Source organism: Pituophis catenifer, unplaced genomic scaffold (genome assembly GCF_029215685.1).
Source record: "Pituophis catenifer annectens isolate HBS135680 unplaced genomic scaffold, rPitCat1.0.hap2 SCAF_6, whole genome shotgun sequence".
NCBI lineage: Eukaryota > Metazoa > Chordata > Lepidosauria > Squamata > Colubridae > Pituophis > Pituophis catenifer.
This window is the reverse complement of record NW_027256886.1, coordinates 38436068-38455949: the sequence shown is the minus strand read 5'-3', so window position 1 is coordinate 38455949 and position 19882 is coordinate 38436068. Positions and strand designations below refer to the sequence as shown.

The following is a 19882-nucleotide window of genomic DNA, read 5'->3' as shown; positions in this document are numbered from 1 at the left end:
TTATTACACGCACGAGTTAGTGTGTTCTGCAAATCCACCCTCGTACGAGCGACATTTGAGCCCAGATGGAATCCGAAAGAAACCAGAGAGAATTTGCCGGCAAACGTCTGTTTTTCCTTTTGTTTTCTCCTTAATTAGTCTGGAAACTTCGGCTAGTAGGCGCTTCTTTCCGCCAACCCCTCTTAGAAAGTTGGAGCTTTCAACTCACGGTAACAATATCCCTGAGAACATATTAGCTGGTGCACTTTGCTTTTCAATATTTTTAAAATGATATTTTTTTAAAAAAAATAAGAATTTAGCCGCGGACACCAAAGAAACCTAAGCATTCAGCTTTGCCAAGCCTTAGCATAAATACGGAGCCGCCCACTTTCCTTCGGGAGCGCGCACCGTCTAGGGCCGCCTCTTCGGGAGCTGCTTAGTCCCACCCACGGCGTGCCCGCGTCAAAAAATAGTGCGCGTGCACGGCGATGGGCGGGCCCGGACGCCTCTCTCCCGGGGTTGTTTTCCGGTCTTGAAAAAAGCAGGGCGAGCGGAGGCTCGGAGAGGGCGAGCGGAGGCGGCCTCTTTCCTTGTTTTCAGTCGCCATGGGTTTCTTGGGCCGCTTGTATCTGCTGGGCCTCCCACTGCTCCTCTGGACTCTGAATGCCATGGTCCTGGGCACTTTTGCAGCCGCTGGGCAAGAAAGTAAGAGACTCCGGAGCTGCTATGGGACATGGGCGGTATAGAGGCTACCCGTGGGGATTGTTTGGGAATGTCGTCGGAGCAGTTGCGAGGCTCCCTCCCTGTACACTTTGTGCCGCCGCTTCGGCTTTTTCTTCTCTCTTCGGCTTTGAGTCCCGAGTTTAAAAGCAGAAAAGAGAGCAGCGGCTGTATTTTGGAGAATGGGGGAGAAGGGAATAGAGCCGCCAGCCTTGTGGTCTGGTCTCCGGATCCCTGTGCTTGCTCTAATATGGGTGTCTGGGTGAGAAAGGAGGTGAGAAAGAAACCTGTAACTCAAGAGTAGACAACAACCTGTGGCTCTGCAGATGTTGAAATAAAGCTCTCAGCGTGCCTCGTAATTTGGAATTAATGGGAGGTGCGGTTTGTCAGCATCTACAAAACTGCATATTTGTGCTCCAGAGCACTGGTGTTTAATCGGTTACATAACTATTGGATTGATTTAAAAAATTGTTTTTACTGTATTCAACATTGTCTTTCCCTTTTCCAATATTTAAAATTCAAAATACTATGAAAGTGACCCATAACAAAAAGCATTCTTAAAAACACAGTACCCATTTCCCCATTGTATAGGAGATGCGAAGTATGTTGCTTCAAAACTTTTATACCGATTAATATTTCAACTGTAATTAAAACTGAATTTATACTTCCCTGAACTCACTGGATCTGAGTAAAGGGTGAATAGGAATGCAGTCTGAGATGGCTTAAATTGATGATAGTTCTAGACTAGAGGTCTCTCCCCCCCCACCTCCCAAATGGCCTATTAGGATCCTGCCGCACAACTGGAAGTGAATGTTGGGCGAATGAGTGAAACCAAAATCATCCTCCCCTCCTGGTCCATGTAAAAATTGTCTTCCACAAAACCGGTCCCTGGTGCCAAAAAGGTTGGGGACTGCTGCTCTATACAATCCAAAAAGGGAATTATGTATGTATGTCTCTCTGTATGCCTTTGAGTTAATGTTGCTTCCTGATGACTGCCTATACAAGTCTCTAATTTCCTTGTAAAGTGTTTTTGAAAGTGGTTGTCATTGCCAGTTTCCTAGGGCTGAGTGACTGGCCCAAAGTCACCCAGCTGACTTCATGCTCAAGTGGGATTAGGACAAACAGTTTCTGGATTCTAGACTGGCTTTCAAAATGGGATATAGCACTGGTATAATAATTTACATCTAATCCTGTTGGTCTGCATTTCTTGAACACAAACTCTGGCATTTGAGTTTGTGTTCAATTTAATTTGTATAAAGAAGGATTGTGATGTATCCCTATCAATATTATATGTAAATAAAATGTCTGACCTGATAATATATGCAACTACCAGAATGCTAAAGCATTATGTGAAAGCCTTGATTCTAAAACAATGTTCTTATACTTGAACAAAAAACATATAACCTGTTAAGAATTGTGTAAGGCTCTTTGAAAGTCAGTTTGGTGTAAGGTTAAGGGTAAAAACCAGGAGACTATGAATTCTAGTCCTCATCCTAGTGCTAGTCCTAGTCCTGCCTTAGGCACAAAGTGAACTCCATGATCTTGGGCTAGTCATTTTCTCTGCGCTCTAGAAAGGAGGAACAGGGAAAAACCACTCTGATCTTTGCTTAGAAAACTAGAGGACTTCTCCAGGAAGTCTGTGAGAATCGGACATAAATAGAAAAAAAGACTGCTGCTTTTGTAGAAGAGAAGCTTAACAGCTGCCTTTAAGGCAGGGGTGTCAAACTCAGTTTCATTGAGGGCCGCATTGGGGTTGTTTGACCTGGGGGGGCAGGGGGGCACAGCATGGTGGGCATGGCCATCTCAACGTCACTCATGTCAGGGTCACCTGTGGTGGCCAGAGTACTCTGCCAGTGAAAACGAGCTCCCGAGCTACATTTTCGTCTGCAACAGCCTCCTGCAACCCTCTGCCAGCAAAAACAAAACTTGGGAGGGCCGCCCTCCCGAGCTCTCTTTTCGCTGGCAGAGGCCCTGCTTGCTGGTCCTTCGCTGTTTCCAGGATGGCCCCGCGGACCAGATATAAGTACCCTGGGGGCCAGATCCAGCCCCCAGGCCTTAAGTTTGACACTCCTGCTTCAACGTATAAAAACAATGTGTTGGATGTTGACTTACTGTTATCTCTCCAAACAAGAAGTAAGTATTATTACAGACAAACAGCTTTGGTTCTGGACATTCAATCAGAAAGGATCCAGCTTTATGTCTGATTGCAAAACAAACAAAGGAGAGAAGTTGGGAAAATGGAGAGATTAACTTAATTATTAATTTATTTTCACAGTGGGGTGCCAGAAGTACACAAATAAAACTTGTGAAGAATGCCTGAAAAATGTCACAGTAAGTAACACAATTAGTAAACAGCTGTTCTCTAAATAAAATCCTGATCTACACTTGCTTCATGCAGTGATTTCAAGGGCAGCCTAATCTAGAGCTGTTCAGATATTCTGATTTATATAACAAGTTCCAGTGTAATAAAGTACCATACCTAGTGTCATAAAAATGATCTCTGTATTTGTTATTGGATATATGTACATATTTACCCAGCTTCCTGTTTGGGATATCAAATGATTGTGTAGATAGTGGGCTGTTGAAATAGAACCAGGTGACTATATATATATTATTTAAGCCTAGGAATGGTAATGTAGAAAAAAGTCTTAATTTTCAAACAGAATTGTTTATGTATTTTATCTTGTGTGTTTAAAAATGTGATGAGTTAAATTTCAAGAAAATGCTGCAATTTCCTTTCTTGTACCGTTATAATGCTCTGAAAAACCTATTTGCATCCTATTTCAAATTGTTGCTAAATTCTGTTTAGAAACATGTTGAATCATATAATTATTGAACCTAAGCTAATGCTAAAGAGTGAGGAAGGAAGAAACAGTTTTATTTGTTCTCGAAAGTTATATGTTAATTATGCGGAAATGGTATATTACTAATGAATACAATTCAGTTTTGTATATCAGATTACTCAGTATGATGCCTAGGGATATCAATGTACTTGCAGATATCTTCCTTGGTGCTAGATGAGTTCCCTATTTCATCTGACTTTTTGCAATTGCTAATACTTATTATAACAACAACAGGATAAAAAGCTCTAGCTTCCATTATCATAATTTCCAAGAATGCCTTGAGGTTACAAATAATTTAATAGTGTGAGTCATAAGATGGTGAAATGCTGCTCAGCCATAAAATGTCTATCTGTTTGCACAATGGATTGGCTATTGTAAAGAAAAAAAGTTTGTCATGCAAAAGAAAGCTAATTACATCTGTTTTATTTCTGATTTATGTTTATGCTACCTTTCTACTTAAAAAGTATTTCTAAAAAGTGCAAACCAAAATGGTGCAAAAGTAATCTTACTGAATAATATTAGCCTAACTACTTTTACATTGCAGGTCTGTGTATTCTAACTTGGGAATTGGCCCCATTGGGCTTTATTCTGAGAATTGGGCACTGAATGTTTCAATACTTGAGCTGTTAATTACTAGTGGGCCCCAAGAGTCTCCTGCTCCACCCTGCAGAATATGAGCTGCACTGGTGAAGTTACCTTCTTTTCAGATGAACAGAGTAAGAACCAGTGCATTTAAGAAGCATACCTTGTTCTTGCTGCTGTTTTGTGATAATCATCAGAAAGGAGAATGAATTACAGCATCCATTCTTCACAACCTTGTATACATTCCAGGAGGTAGAAATGTTTGGTATGGCACAGGATACATCAGATCTGAATTTTGGTTCCCATTTGGTTGGAATTTACAGAATTTGTAGTCTGAAACTAAATTGTCTATTAGTATCCTGTTGCATGATTTGTCTAGAATTAATGTTTTGGGAAGGTTTCATTCTTCTAAGCCTGCTGTTTGCCTGTATTAAATCTCATAATTGTTTTTAGCTGATACTCTGGAAATCCATTTCTACCCATTAGTGCAAAAGACAAAGTTAAAAATGGGAAATTGAGAGAATGAATAACCTTAAACAACATTTTGTCTTAGGTTGGAAGGTGATAAAAAATGCAAGACATCAGAATTGGAGAGTCAGATGCATGACATGTGGCATCTTAGTGTGAAAGGGAGACACTGCCCTATAAAAGAGAACAGAAAGTACTTTATTCAAAGAGAAGCTAGTTAAAGAGGAAAATAGCATAAAAGATGATTATGTAATTACAATAGCTTATAGGAAGGTTAAAGCAAAAACATGAAAAATGAAGATCATCAACTTGCTAAAATGATACTAGGGGAAAGAAGAAAATGTTTACAATCATGAAAAATAAGTTTTATTGTTTTTAATTGTTTGGAAAAATGAGCTAAACTACCTTTTCACACTTTTGAAATTGATAATTTTTTGAAATGTATAAAGTTAATGATACTTTAAACTCCAAATTAAATTCCATACTAGCTAAGAATCAATGTTATAGTTTTATTGTTTGACAGGAGCAGAGAAGCCTCCTGTACAAAATTAACATTTCATAAGACTTTATGAAGGATAGGAGTTGTAAAAAAGTCTCTTCAGCAATGGTTTTGTTTCCTACGGTCGTCATAGTGGAGCCTGCACTACAACTCAATTTAGCAGATGCATTGGGCAGACACTTTCCCATGTTACATGTGCATAAAGTCCAATTGGCTATTTTATACATGTGTACAATGGTGCTATGCATGCAAACAAAATCCGAAGGATATTTATGTATAGCAGACAGCATTCCCTTCATTAATCCATTAAAGTGAGATCTTACTGTTATCTTCTGTGGTTTATGTATCAACTGATTTGCTTACTAAGCATTGTGTACAATAATAAACTGCATTTATGCATTTTATACTTATTTGAAATATAAATATTTGATCAAAAAACAGAAATACATGATGGAGGCGAAGTTGATAAAATGACTACAAATCACTGCAAAGAAGATAATTTTATAGTCCATATTGCTTTATAGAATGAGTACAACATGTACTGTTTCCGACAAAGAAACATGTAAAGCTGAAGAATCTCTAATCTTATATGAGAATATGAATATTATAATTGTCAAATAATGTACTGATGTACACATTAGGACAATATGAAAAGCTTCAGGTTCCATTAGAAAAGTGATGCAATCTGCATGATACAGGAAAATATGTAACTTTGAATCAGTGTATTCGAATAATGACAGTTTATCTTGGGAACAGATTATTCTTTAAACAGGTGGCAGTTATTGCAAGTACCTGAAAATCAAAGGTGGAAAAGGCTGTCTTGATGAATATTGAAAAACAGGATGTGCAGCATCTAGTGTGGCTTAACTTTTGTAAGGCATGGGGCAAAGATTGAAGAAAAATCTTGCTGGAAGTTGAGAAATGCTCTGCTTTAAATTTTAGCTAACAACCATTGACAGAGATCACTTTTTAATTAATCTGTCAGTTAAGCCTGCTTGTATGTTTGCAAGTTAAAGTTCTTAAATCAAACATTTCTAAAGCCTTTGATGCCAGATTAGGACAAAAGTATTATTCAGTTCTGGAACTTAATTGGACTTGCTGTACCCCATGGGCACAAAATACTCGTACTGATTAACAGAAATCCTGCTTTTCCAGAGGGTTTATATCAAACAATTTAAATGCTGTTCGCAAGTTTTTACCTATTTGCTTCTCTGTTCTTTACTTTACAAATGTTCTGGTTTATAAATTTCTGTACCTTTTTCATAATAGTAAAGGCATAATGTTTTTCGAAATGACCGCTTGTGTGCTCCTTTTTTCCTTAAAATTCTGAATTGGATTTTTTTCTTTAATTCTCTTGGCATAATATGTGCTAAATTCAGCATTTTGATAAGAAGCATTGCTGAATCAGTTTAATGAATAGTCTCCTGTTTTCTTCATGGAGAAACAAATGTTTTTAAAAGTGCAGGACAGAAACTGCATTGGTCATTTCCGTTGATCACCTGTGGCAGGACCTGTATGAGGACCATGACCCTATCCTGTTGGATTTCCTGGCAGTCTTTTTAATAGCATCAAAAATATCACCCTTCTGGATGCCTGGACTGAAAGGGATGGGAATTGGGGACACTGTTCAATGTTGGCTCTGCTCTTTCCTGAATGGACGTTCTCAGTTAGGAGTGTCTGGGAGGATGAAAGGTTGAGCCATTGGGCAGTCAGTATGAAATGCCACAAGGCTTGACTCTTTCATTTCATTTAATATCTATATTGAGCCCTTTGACCAGCTAGTGTTCCACTGATGACTGTTCTTATGTAATAAAGATCACTCATCCTTTGTCACAGTTTGGATAATTTATTGTTACTTAAGCTATACGTGTCTGCCCTTGAAGGCCATCTAGAAACTCCAGTTATAGCAAAGCAGCCATCTAGAAACTCCAGATATTGTTGTGGCCCGCCAGCAGCCTGTGTGGATCGTGGCTGATCCCGACAAGGAGGCTGGTGTGGTGTCGCGCCTGCAGCCTGCGCTCGCGTCGGACAGCGAGGAGGCTGAAGAGGATGCGGTGCCAGAGGCAGAGACTCAGCCAGGGCCTTCAGAACCTCCAAAGGCTCCTTCAAGTGGAGAGAGCGACGTGGAAGAGCCTCTTCTCAATGCTCAAGCATGCAGGGCTGCCAAAAGGCAGGAGTGACTACTCAGGAGAAGGAGATCTCCTCGAGAGTAAGGCTTGAGGATAATTGGCCACTCCCTTAGCCTATTTAAGTCACATGCAGTTAGTAAGTTTCTTGCTGGAAACAACTTGTAATTATCATCAGAGCATTTTTGGAAAAATCTTATCGTATCTTGTTTTCTGGGCTGGTTGCCAACCTTTGCCAGACTTTGGTTTATTCTTGCTACTTAATACATTTCATAAGGACTGTTGATGTGTGTCAATATCCTCGGGAATCCGGAGCTGGGGCAGAACAGGTATAGCAAAGATAGCAGTCCACCTACGTGCATGGATAACTTCTTGTTGCCATATAAAATTGGTTCAATGATTACAAGTTGGTTTCTGAGTGTAATTCAAGGTGCTGGTGATAGTCTCTAGAATTCTACATAGCTTGAAGCCTGAATATCTCCCAGATTACTTACCTGAAATAAAATCTTCTCAAGGCATGCCAACAGGGAATATCTACTAAGGGTTCCCAATCATACATGACCCAGGACTTGGAAGTGACCATTTTCTGCTGAAGCTCCCTTATTATAGAATGTCTTGCCACCAGAAATGGGACTTTGATCCTATTCTTGAGATATAGGAAGCTAGTAAAACTTGTTTTTTTAAAAGAAAATGTATCTGAGCTAAATGCCATATTATGGTGATGACAATTGTGATTCATTATTGTATTGATATAAATAATATTGTACTGTTTATTTTTATTACTCTTTGACTCGCATGCTACTTCAAGACACGTGACAGAAACAATACCCCCCCAAAATTTGTAATGTATAATAAAGTACTGATTCATTTATTAATTGACTTTTGCAATCTCTCTTAGCTTGTGTTATTTAATCACATTTTTTTTCTTCCAGTGTTTATGGTGCAGCAGTAGCAAAAAATGCATGGAGTATCCTGTTCGGAATATCCTCCCTCCAAGTTCTCTTTGTGCGCTGAGCTCTGCACGCTGGGGCGTATGTTGGGGTAAGTTCGCTCAAGAAATTTTAGTTGTCATTAGTATGTTATGTTTCAGACAATACCCTTCCTCCTGCAAATATTTCATATTACTGTAAAGTCTTGTAGAATTAACTTAACAGAAGCTTAGAGTTTCTTTGCAACATGTACAGTTCAAATTACAATGGTTTTCAAGATGATAGGAACAACACCTCTTTTAATATCAGTATCTCCCAGTTGTATCATACAAATATTTAATGAATTAAAAATTTCGGAGGTGCAGTGTTTATACAATATAGTGAAACAAAAGTTAAAAAAGCTTCATCCTTAACTATACATTATTTTATACAATATTACTATAATTCATGTGCCAAGTCAAAATTCTAAAGTCATGTTTTCATCTTATTGTTCGACCAGTGATACCAAATACCCCATACGTCATAATATTTTACATTATCCTCATTTTTTAACTCACTTGTCAGTTTCGCCATTTCTGCGCACTCTAGGATCTTATTTATTAGAGTTTCTTCTGAGGGCATAAGTTTGTTTTTCCAGCATTTTGCGAAGGCTAATCTAGCTGCAGTTATGATCTGGATTATCAGTTGGGTTATATTATTGTTAAAGCCTTCTTCGGTTATACCTAGGAGAAAAAGCTCCGGGGCTAGGACTACCTCTTGCCCCGTTATTTCACAGAGCCAATGTCTGATTTTGGACCAGTACTTTTTAGTCTCAGGGCAAGTCCACCATAGGTGATAAAAAGTGCCGACCGTTTTTCCACATTTCCAACATGTGGGAGAGAGATTTGGGAACATCTTGGCTAGCCTCGCTGGGGCTAGATGCCACCTGTGTAGCAATTTGTAATGGTTTTCCCTAAACGTTGTCGATTTGGTTATTTTGTAGTTTTGTAGAAATGTAGAAAGGAGAGATAGATTGTATTTTTTCTTCTTTTTTGTTTTGGAAAACTCAAGTATTTAAAAAAAAAATTATCAGTTGCTAATCAATACAGATATTAAGCCTGTGGTGATTGTACAACAAATTGCAAACAGTCAGTTTGGTGTAGTGGTTAAAGTACTGGCCTAGGAACCAGGAGACTGTGAGTTCTAGTCCTGCCTAAGGTATGAAAGCCAACTGGGCGAATTTGGACCACTCACACACACTTAGCCTAACCCATCTCACCGGGTTGCTATTATGGAGAAAATAGGATGAGGAAGGATTATTAGGTATGCTCGCCACCTTGAATTATTTATAAAATAATAAAGGCTGAATAAAAATATTAATTAAAATAAAATAAAATAAAATATGACTGCATCATATCATTCTCTGCTTGACTGCAGCATTTGATAACTAGAAAATATGCAGCTTCTGATTTTGAAAGTTCATATTCATGTCTATGAGAGTTAAAAAAAATTGGGAGGGGGGAAATCTTAGTGGCAGCTGATTTCTCTCCCCCCCCCCATTTCAAATTTCACATTCATGACTAAGAGTTAAAATTTGGGTGAGGGGAAATCGGCTGCCACTGAGACTAAATATAGTCAATTCTTTTTACTGCAAGAGGCTTTAATTTGCCTCCTCATAACTCATTTGTAGGAAACTTGTCTAATGTATATAGGTTCCTCACAAGCTTTCAATCTTTGCTTGAAATATTTTGTCTTTTTAAATAAACAATTAGGATTCTAAATTGACTAAATGAATATTTCTTTGGCAGTTAGTTTCCACACTAACTTTTTTGTGTTTAAATATTTCAGTGAATTTTGAAGCACTGATCATTACCATGTCTGTAGTGGGAGGAATAATCCTTGTCACACTCTTCATCTGTTGCTGTTTCTGCTGCAGGAAAAAAAAGAACAGAAAGCAAGTATCAAATGATTTTGGGAGAATTTTATATTAGAATAGCAATGTTTTACTATAGTTTTTATTAAAGATATTTTTAAAAGAATAAAAATACGAATTTTGAAAGAGGAATAATAAGTAAAAAAAGAGAGACAAATGAAAAATGACAATAGCACTTAGACTTATATACTGCTTCATTGTGGTGCCTCCTTAAGTTATAAAGAAGCAGATAAAATTTATAATTTACTCTCTCTCTAAGAGAGAGTAAATTATTATCTAAAATTGCTTTTTTTCCTTGTCCCTTTTTTTGGAGAGCTGCTCTTGTTATATAAAATGTCCCCTCATAAAAGCTATACTTGTGCCCCAAACCATCTTTATGTCTGTACCTTTATTAAGATTCTTTTAACTTTTTTTTCAATCATCCATTACAGCTGCTTTCTAAAACAAGGTTTAATTTAACCTCCCTCTGAAAGAACCAATTTTTTAAGTGCTAAAGGCTCTGGGTTGTGTCTGAAAAGGTCTTTGGCAATATCTCCATTCTTTGAACAATAGTAACCAAATTCTTCAATTCTTGAAAAAGATCTACAGGTTGTTCTTGAGTTATGACCACAATTGAGCTCAAAATTTATGTTGCTAAGTGAAACATTTGTTAAGTGAATTTTACCCAATTTTACGACCTTTCTTGCCACAGTTGTTAAGTGAATCACTGCAGTTGTTAAGTTAGTCACACTGTTGTTCAGTGACTGGCTTCCCCATTGATTCTGCTTGTCAGAAGGTCGCAAAAGCTGATCACATGACCCAAGGACATTGCAATGGTCATAAATATGAACCAGTTGCCAAGCATCTGAATTTTGATCATGTGACCATAGAAATACTGCAACTTTTGTGAGAGTGAAAAATACTCATGCCACTTTTTTCAGTACCATTGTAACTTTGAACAGTCACTAAATGAACTGTTGTAAGTTGAGGACTACCTATACTGTATGTATTTGAACAAAAATAAGTATATTCTTTTGCACCACCATTTTTATATCTCCATGCATCCACAATTCTAAATGGTCCATTTTTTTAAAAAAAAAAAACAACTTCTTGGTAATTTACCTTGTGTCATTTTAATATCATTCTCAAAAATTCAATCTTTTTGTGGACACATTACTCCATTCTAATCTCCCATTAAAACCAGCTTTCATATGGAAAGTCTGTTAGTTTATCCATAAGTCATTTGTAAAATGTTACTTTAGCCTTATTTGAAGTATAAATTCCCTTTGTCAGTGTTGGTCCCATGCAAATAGCTTCAACCCTACATATCTACCATAAGTATCAGTCAATATTAGTTCTGGTTGTAATTAGGGGTTTATATATAAACCATTTCTCTTTTTGGCTCCTCCTGAAATAAATTATTTACCCACATTTTTGCAAGTCAAATATTTTGTATCCTTTTTTCTTATATGCATTTATTTTAACAAGTTACAGAATAACAACGTCGGAAGGGACCTTGGAGTTCCTCTAGTCCAATCCCCTGCTTAAGTAGGAGACTCTATACCATTTCAGAGAAATGATTGTCCAATCTTTTCTTAAAAACCTCCAGTGATGCAGTACCCATAACATCTGAAGGCAAGCTGTTCCACTAATTAATTGTTCTAACTGTCAAGAAATTCCTCCTTATTTGTAGGTTGCTTCTCTCCTTAATTAATTTCCATCTATTGCTTCTAGTTCTGCCTTCAGGTACTTTGGAGAATAGGCCCCCTCTGCTTTGTGGCAGCCCTTAGAGATTGATAGACACAGCTATCAATGTCACCCCTAGTCCATCTTTTCATTAAGCATACTCAATTCCTGCAACTATACTTCATACGTCGTAAAACGTTCATACCTTTCAGTCTCCAATCCCCTAATTATCTTTGTTGCTTTTGTCTGCACTCTTTCTAGAGTCTCAACATCTTTTTTATATTGTGGTGACCAAAATTAGATGTAATATTCCAAGTGTGGTCTTACCAAGGCATTATAAAGTGGTACTAACACTTCACATGATCTTATGCCTTACATATTGTTTCATTTTCTTTTATAATGAAATAATTTTCTTTCTTTTTGAGGAGCATTTGCTCTATTTATACTCCACATGAGGCATTTAAAGAGAGCCAGTTTGTTTAATGGCGAAGGCACCAGGCTAGAAACCAGGAGGCTTTGGGTTCTAGTCCTGCTGTAGGCATAAAAGCCAACTGGCTGACTTTGGGCTAGTCATTCTCTATCAATCCACAACTTTAGACTCGGATAACAAGCTGGTTAGTCAGTCTCTGTCATAATTAATGGATCCATATTCTGTTGATCGGAAAAAAGCAGGCCCTGCATTCCCAGGAAAAACATTAGGAAGGAAAAAAAATAGGACTTTAAACTCCACATAGGCCAGAAACGTAGAAATGTCAATACCTGTAGCACCTAACATGGTGAACTTCTCATTTTCTTGCGGCTATTTGTCTGGGCTCCTCTGTCACTTCCATTTACATTTCTTCCAAATCCCCTTGAATTTTTTATTCTAGGAATTCTCTTAATTTTTGGACTGAATTCATTTAAATCTCTGTTCAAAAGGGAAGATCACTCTTTCCAATTTATCCCAGTGAAATGGTATATTTTCTGTTTGAACTTGTCAGTAAAAATAAAATACTCTTTTTATTGTGTAGTAGTATGATTCTGATTCAGATTTGTTTAAGTACAGCCATATCTGCATTATTAATCTTAAATCCGGAAGTACAAAACGACTGTAAAACTCTGGTCTCTTGTCTTCCTCCTAACAAAGTGCACAATAGTATCCCTTGGTACATTTCTTAATTTTTCGAATTGCATGTTGATTCTATATACTTTGGAGTAATCTCTTTTTTCTTCCTCCATTCAGTCTTAAAGACTGAACATCTGACTGATCTCTGATGTCTTCTCCAAGATCCTCTGGCGCAGCTGTAAATCTCAAGCAAAATTATTTTTCTCTCATTCCTATAATGCCAAGTTGTCTAAGTTCTTTTCCTTTTCTCTTTATTAGATGTTTTTGTTTCTAAAATTAAATTTTAGCTTCTAAAATTTCTACTTCATCATTAATTGGTTTATCTTCTCTCGTAAGTTTTCCTATAGATTCTTTTATATATATATAACTTCTTCCTTCATTTCCTCTTTCATCTTTACAAGCCTTTCTTCCATTCTCACTTTAAAAACAAATAGCTCCTTTTAAACAGATTTTACAGATTCAGGTATCTGCTTTTCCACCTTTTCAGTCATCTTTTGTAATATTTCTGGAGTAATCTATTTTCTGTCAGTTGCTCCAAACCCAAGGCTTTTTTAGTGGTTGCCATTCTTTTATTTATAATTTCAAAAGTAAATCAATTATGAAGACGAAAATAAAATTCAAGTTTCTCTCTCCCCCCCTCCCTCTCTCTCTCTCTCTCTCTCTCTCTCTCTCTCTCTCTCTCTCTCTCTCTCACACACACACACACACACACACACACACACACTCACAGGCTTTAGTTCAGTCTATTTTTCTATATCTTTAAGTGACACAATTGATCTCACACTTATCACCATGTTTTGTAAATTGCACTGCCTTTTATCTTTGATGTTGAACAATCTTCATTTCCACAAAGATCTGGTAGATCTGGTCTATTTATTTAATCAATTTCAAATAGCACCAAAAGCACTTTCATCAGAATATTAATCTTTTTACGTTTGTACCATACCATTCCCTTTATCCATTTATATCTTTCTTAATTAAAATATCTTTGCTTTGTTTTAAGGTTTTAAAATATTATTTTCTCTTTTGCTTTATTTTCTGTAATTTGGAAGGAATGCTGACTCAGTAGGTGGTGGTTTTCTTTGTCCTGATTTCAGACTTTTTCAACTGTAAATTTATTGTATCTGAAAGTGATTAAGAAAGTGTTTCCAAATACATTGCCAGCCAGAAGTCACCACTGGTGCCATTCACCCCCTCAGTGCCCTTTCTGTTCCTTCAGAGACATTTAACCAGTCATAGAATCTCACCTGGATGCCCTAATGGCAGTCTATTTTTGATTAATTTTTTTAATAGTTTGATGAGTTCGTATTATGGAATAATGAGATATTGCAATCCGTTTGCAACCTTATTTTAAACAGGGCTGATAAAGATGATGAAAAGGCTGCCAGGGAAAGAGAGCAAAGGAGAGTTCGGCAGGAAGAAAGGTGCGTTCTTTCTAGTTTATGGATGCCAGTCAGGCTTGTTTTTTCTAGTCTTTTGAGTCATTTCATGCAAATCAAGAAATAAAGCTTGCTTCAGAATTTTCTTGAATTTTTGCAGATATGATAAATAGGAGTGTGCATAAAAAAAGGAAACGTGGTTTTTCTTGTGAATGAAGCAAACTTATTGTGATTGAATGTTTGTCCAAACCATTTCCCATTTGACCAAAGCAAAACATGTAATAATTTCTGATAAGACAAAATCCAGAATGATCTTATTGAGAAAGGCAAGGCTGCTTCCCTCCTCTACTTTTCCATTACTCCACTCCTCCTGTGCCCCAGCCTGCCTGCCAATTTTCCCACCATCTTCCTTCCCTATAGCTGCAGGATTCATTTGAATCCAAGCATGATTCACCTACTCACCCTTTCCCTGATCTTTACCCTTTCTACATTCCCAGTCATTGCTGATGTCCCTGTCTTTATCCCACTGTTTACCATTCTGGAAGATGTCTGTGTAGACCACCAAGCACAGATGTTTTAGATCTCATTGTAGGAATCCAAGATGCCCATATATGATGAATTATCTGAAAATTCCATATTAGATTAACTGCATATGTGCATGGTAATATATCCGTAAATCTGCCAGAATTATTAGTGCCATTCCTAGATCTTTTTACACCTAGATAATAATGAATGAAAAGTTTGAAAATGTGAATTTCTTTTTTTAAAAAGCAAAATTCTTGCATAAAGGATTCTACATTATTCAAAGTATTCCTGAACTTTAAAATGAGATCTGTAAACTGGGTATAAAGCACCTCATTTTTTAAATACATCTTTTAGGAGAAATTACCTTAATATAAAAAGGTAAAAGGGATGCGGTGGCTCAGACACTGAGCTTGTTGATCAAAAGGTCGGCAGTTCAGCGGTTCAAATCCCTAGTGCTGCGTAACGGGGTGAATTCCCGTTACTTGTCCCAGATTCTGCAACCTAGCAGTACGAAAGCACATAAAAAATGCAAGTAGAAAAATAGGGACCACCTTTGGTGGGAAGGTAAACAGCGTCATGCCAGCCACATGACCACGGAGACGTCTTTGGACAGCCCTGGCTCTTTGGCTTTGAAACGTAGATGAACACCGCCCCCTAGAGTTGGGAACGACTAGTACATATGTGCGAGGGGAATCTTTACCTTTACCTACCTTAATATAGATAAGTCTCAGTTCCATTTTTTTTTAATGATTTAGACACAAATGTGTTATTTTTAAAAATTTAGTATTAGGGATGTACCAAATATAAAATGTTTAGAACATGCATTATGGGATAGTCTATATTTGAACTGAAATTGTGGAAGTAGTTTTGTGCTGATCATATTAAATGAGACTTTTGTAAAATCTCTACATTAAATACATTCACCCAACAGTTTTCACTACATTATTTTGATGCTTGATGGAACATTTTACCTCTCTGTTACTAGCGTGTGGAGAGGTTTTCTGGTAATTGTCCAGACTATCTTATAATTCTAACCCATTATATTTTTATTTATTTATTTATTTTTGTTTGCTAGATAAAGGGTAATTTGTTTGGACTTCCTCCTCTTTCTTCCATAAAATAACATGCTTGATCTTTCCTACAGGAGAGCAGAGATGAAAACTAGACATGATGAAATCCGGAAAAAATATGGTAATGTGTACTATATTTTATATCTTTTTAAAGTAAAGTCTTTATTACAATGCCATTCTTCGTAATAAAATATAGGGGTGAGTTAAACTACCTTATATCATGATATTTTTGTTACAAAGAATGTTGCTTAATATATTGGTGGGCTCTGGTTATAAAGCCCCAAAATAGTTTTCAGGACTATATTCTTCCTTTCGTGACTGATACCTTCTTGACTCCTACCTCTCAAGTTGAATTTGAAAGGGGTGGAGGAAAACAATTGCACTGTTGTTTGATGTAGCAAGAATGGTGTATACCGACTGGTTCTAGTATTTGTGTTTCAGTAATTGTGATATGGACTTTGAAGTGTTGTTTAGTGTCTTATCTAAAGAATGTATAACATATTTCATATACATATTAGCTGATATTCAGAATTATAAAATACATGATCGTTTCTCTGCAACTGAAAATGCATATACTTGAGAAAACAATTTTACACAATAGATATAAATAGCTTAACTGTAATAAATGTTTAACAATTGTTGAAAAACAAGTTGTTAATTTGAAGGTGTTGAGCGATTTCTTTTTTCTTACTGTACCTTATCATTACACCTGCAATCTGAATTATTAAACATTGACTATTGTAGGTTCAGGGATAATAGATTCAAGCAAAACACTGTCCCATTTTCATGTTTCTTTATTGCAATAATAACAAGATATGCCATAAATTACATGAAACCAGCTTAATTGTTTTATTTTTTCTATCTTATTCTTATTTTGTTTTATGTATTTCCTACTATTACCGGTACTATGGCCTTATTTTAGCTTGATATTCTTAACTTTAATCTATGTTATAACTTCGTTTTGGATGTTACAGTTTGTTTTCTGTTTTGAGGTCCTATATTTCTTTACCTTTTGTTTTTTAATCTGTGTCTTTCTATTTAAAATTAATACTTTAATAATTTTAAAACTGTTTTCTCTCTCCTATTTTAATCTTTAAGGGCATTTCTGCTGTAAGCTCTTCATACTTTATTCCTTTCCCTGCAAAATCACTTGTTTGTTGATTCCAGCCAATGCACTGCTATGTTCTCTTCTGACCTCATGTGCTGGCAAAGATCTACTGATAGCTAGAGAGTAGGATTTTGTACAGCTGCCTTATTCCGTGATCTGTCCCCAGTTCTCAGTGCTGCCTCTCTGTTAAATTTATGAGGCATCCTTTTTTTCACCGCTAGGTTGCTGGCCTTCTGCAGCTATCTTTCACTGTCCTTACATGCCCGTATCTACATTCCTAATCTCTTCTGGCTACTATGCTATCTGTTTAAGGTTCTCTAAACCCTGTTTCTGACAGTTATAACATATTGTGGTCTTCGTTTTTTAGTAATTGACAACTAATTCCTGTTTCCTCTTTTGAGTCATCAGAATGGAGCTGATAGCTAGACAGCAGAGCTTAAGATTTCTTCTTGTCCTTTGGAGGAAACCCCTCTCTTCAGCTCTCTTCAGTCTTAACATTGGATTTTATGAGATGGGTCATAACATGACTTCATTTTGGAAGCCAAGAAAGAACTGGCACACATAACATAAAAGTGTGCAGCACAATAAGAAGTTTTAAGTCTTGCTTCTAGCTAAAAGAAATGGGGTATGAAAACACTTGGGGTGAGGTGGTAGCGTTAACCTTCTGGTGATCAGGAAGGACTTCATGATAAGACCAGCCTCTGTCCCGCTGCCTTTTAGACTTTGCCACATACCACTAATATTTTTAATGTTCTAAATATATAATTTTTTTCTTTCAGGTTTGTTTAAAGAGGAAAATCCATATGCCAAATTTGAAAATAACTAAGATTTCTTTTGAAATACCCAAATATCATCTGGCAGTGCTGTCTATATAATGTACAGCTGTGAAAAAAGATATGTACATTAGATGCCTTAATTGCAAATAGAAAAATGGTCTTGTTGCAAGATGGAGCTGACCATAATTACATGACAGATAAAGACTTAAATTAATGAACAAACCAACATACCTCTAAAACTCTGGAGGCTGCAATATATTCATGTTATTTTTTTCCCCTAACTATTAAGCAGATGCTTGTGCTACTATATTTTGCTTTTTGTGCATTCTTCAATTAAGCAAAGTCTTAAGCCAAATTTATTGATAAATTGGGACAGGATGGTGCACATACTGTATCCTTTTCTTCTGTGACCAACAGTTTGAGACATTCTAATATTAATAGTAGAAATAAAGCAAGGTTTTAAAGATCCTTGTATTTTAGGATCTTTATGTACTTAGGAATTTCATATACAAAAATATCATATAGAAAAGTGACTCAATTATTCCAGAAAGAAATTGCTCTCAAAATATTTTTGTTATCATGGAATTCTAAAGGTCTGCACTTTTCTAAATTGATTCTATATTTCTTTGCAAAATATGTATAGCCCTTCTGTTTTGTGCCTTTAAAAATCTACCATAGAAGTCATTAAACTGAATGTTAATAAGAGCTTGATACTGCTTTAAACTTTATAGTGGTACTCATTTAGCCATATGCATTTAAACACTAAAGGTTTAGCTATATTCAGTCTTCTTGAATTACTTTAATATTGTAATAAAAATTTGCCAAACTCTATAATGTATTCTGTATATCACATTGTATCCTTATGTATCCAAATGGTAACTTATTGTATAATGTCAGAAAGAAGGTCCTTTATAACCACAATGTAATTTTATGTACTTTAAGTCTTATTGATAAAATATTTTGGCTTAATGCAATAGTCTGTTTTCAGACAATTCTACATTTTGAGTCTTATGCACTGGAGGGTAAACATTATTTTTTTCTGACAAGGCATATCAAGACTAAGAAAAGTTGATTTTGTAATATTTAATGTTAATTGGAAAACAATTATTTTGAAAAAAATATTTAAATGATAACTTTTTTTAAAAAAGAAAGGGTACTTATAATTTACAGTTTTTCCCCGAGTATTTTATTTGAGCTCTTTACCTACATGAGAAATGAATGAAAGAAAATAAAACACCAGATTTGGTGAAGAATATGGAACAACATTAGCCTTAATTTTTTTTTCATCTGAAGACAATTAAATAAAATGTTCATGTCCTGAAACATATAGTATTCTTCTGTAGTCCTATGAGTATTGTGTTATCAATTGTACAGTAACTACAATTCCTTTGAAATGTAAATCATATTTACTCTTCAGTTGACTGTTTTATAAAAGTCACAGTGAAGTTTCTCTAAAACTTTCCCTGCTTGAATATATACATTTCCAAAAGATAGAACACTGTATTACAAAATCTTTCATGCAGATCATTTGTCATATTAAGATTAACAATGGTGAAAAATGTAAAATCTTTGGCTAAGTAAATAAAAATTAACATTTTAAAATCTCTTCCTATTAAACTTCAGAACTCTTGATCTTAAAAGGAGAACTCGCATTTGAATGTAGCATTGGGCACTGCCTAAAAACATTCTCATGAACTTATTAGTTAACTTAGAAGTTAACACTGGAATTTCTCTTAAGATATACATTAATCTTGCTGCAAACTTTATCTTAATGTACTGGAATTATTAATCAGTTCTTCATTAATGTTAAGGATTTCAAAGGATCTTTGAGATTTTTGGTGATTATAAATATTAGCACATTGCTAACAAAGGTAATCAGTGCCCTCTTGTGTTATTATAAGTTACTGCTCTCTTGTATGATCCTATATATCCTCCTACAAAACTCTATTCTCCCCTGAATTGTACCTTGATTGTGCTTCCATTTGGACCAGAAATGTCATAAAATATTTTCTATAGAAGACATTGGGGTGGGGTGGCTACTGTTGGAACTCTACAGCTGATGTACAGATTGTAAAAAATTCTTTTAAGCAAGTGTATTTTTTAAATCATTTTAATGGTATTCGAGATCACCTAGCTGTAATAAAATGTGCATTAAATTCTTGAGATATTAATAACACTGTAGAAACAACTTGTATA

General features: G+C 36.0%; 1 protein-coding gene across 1 annotated transcript; it reads left to right on the top strand.

The window, feature by feature from the left end:
- Positions 1 to 491: 491 nt before the first annotated feature.
- On the top strand, positions 492 to 19292 carry PTTG1IP (PTTG1 interacting protein). Its single transcript, XM_070945127.1, has 7 exons — positions 492 to 684; positions 2975 to 3030; positions 8150 to 8258; positions 9974 to 10079; positions 14187 to 14252; positions 15877 to 15923; positions 17690 to 19292. Exons 1-7 carry the CDS (start codon positions 585 to 587, stop codon positions 17734 to 17736), a joined length of 531 nt encoding a protein of 176 aa, XP_070801228.1. The 5' UTR covers positions 492 to 584; the 3' UTR covers positions 17737 to 19292.
- The last annotated feature ends 590 nt before the right edge of the window (positions 19293 to 19882 follow it).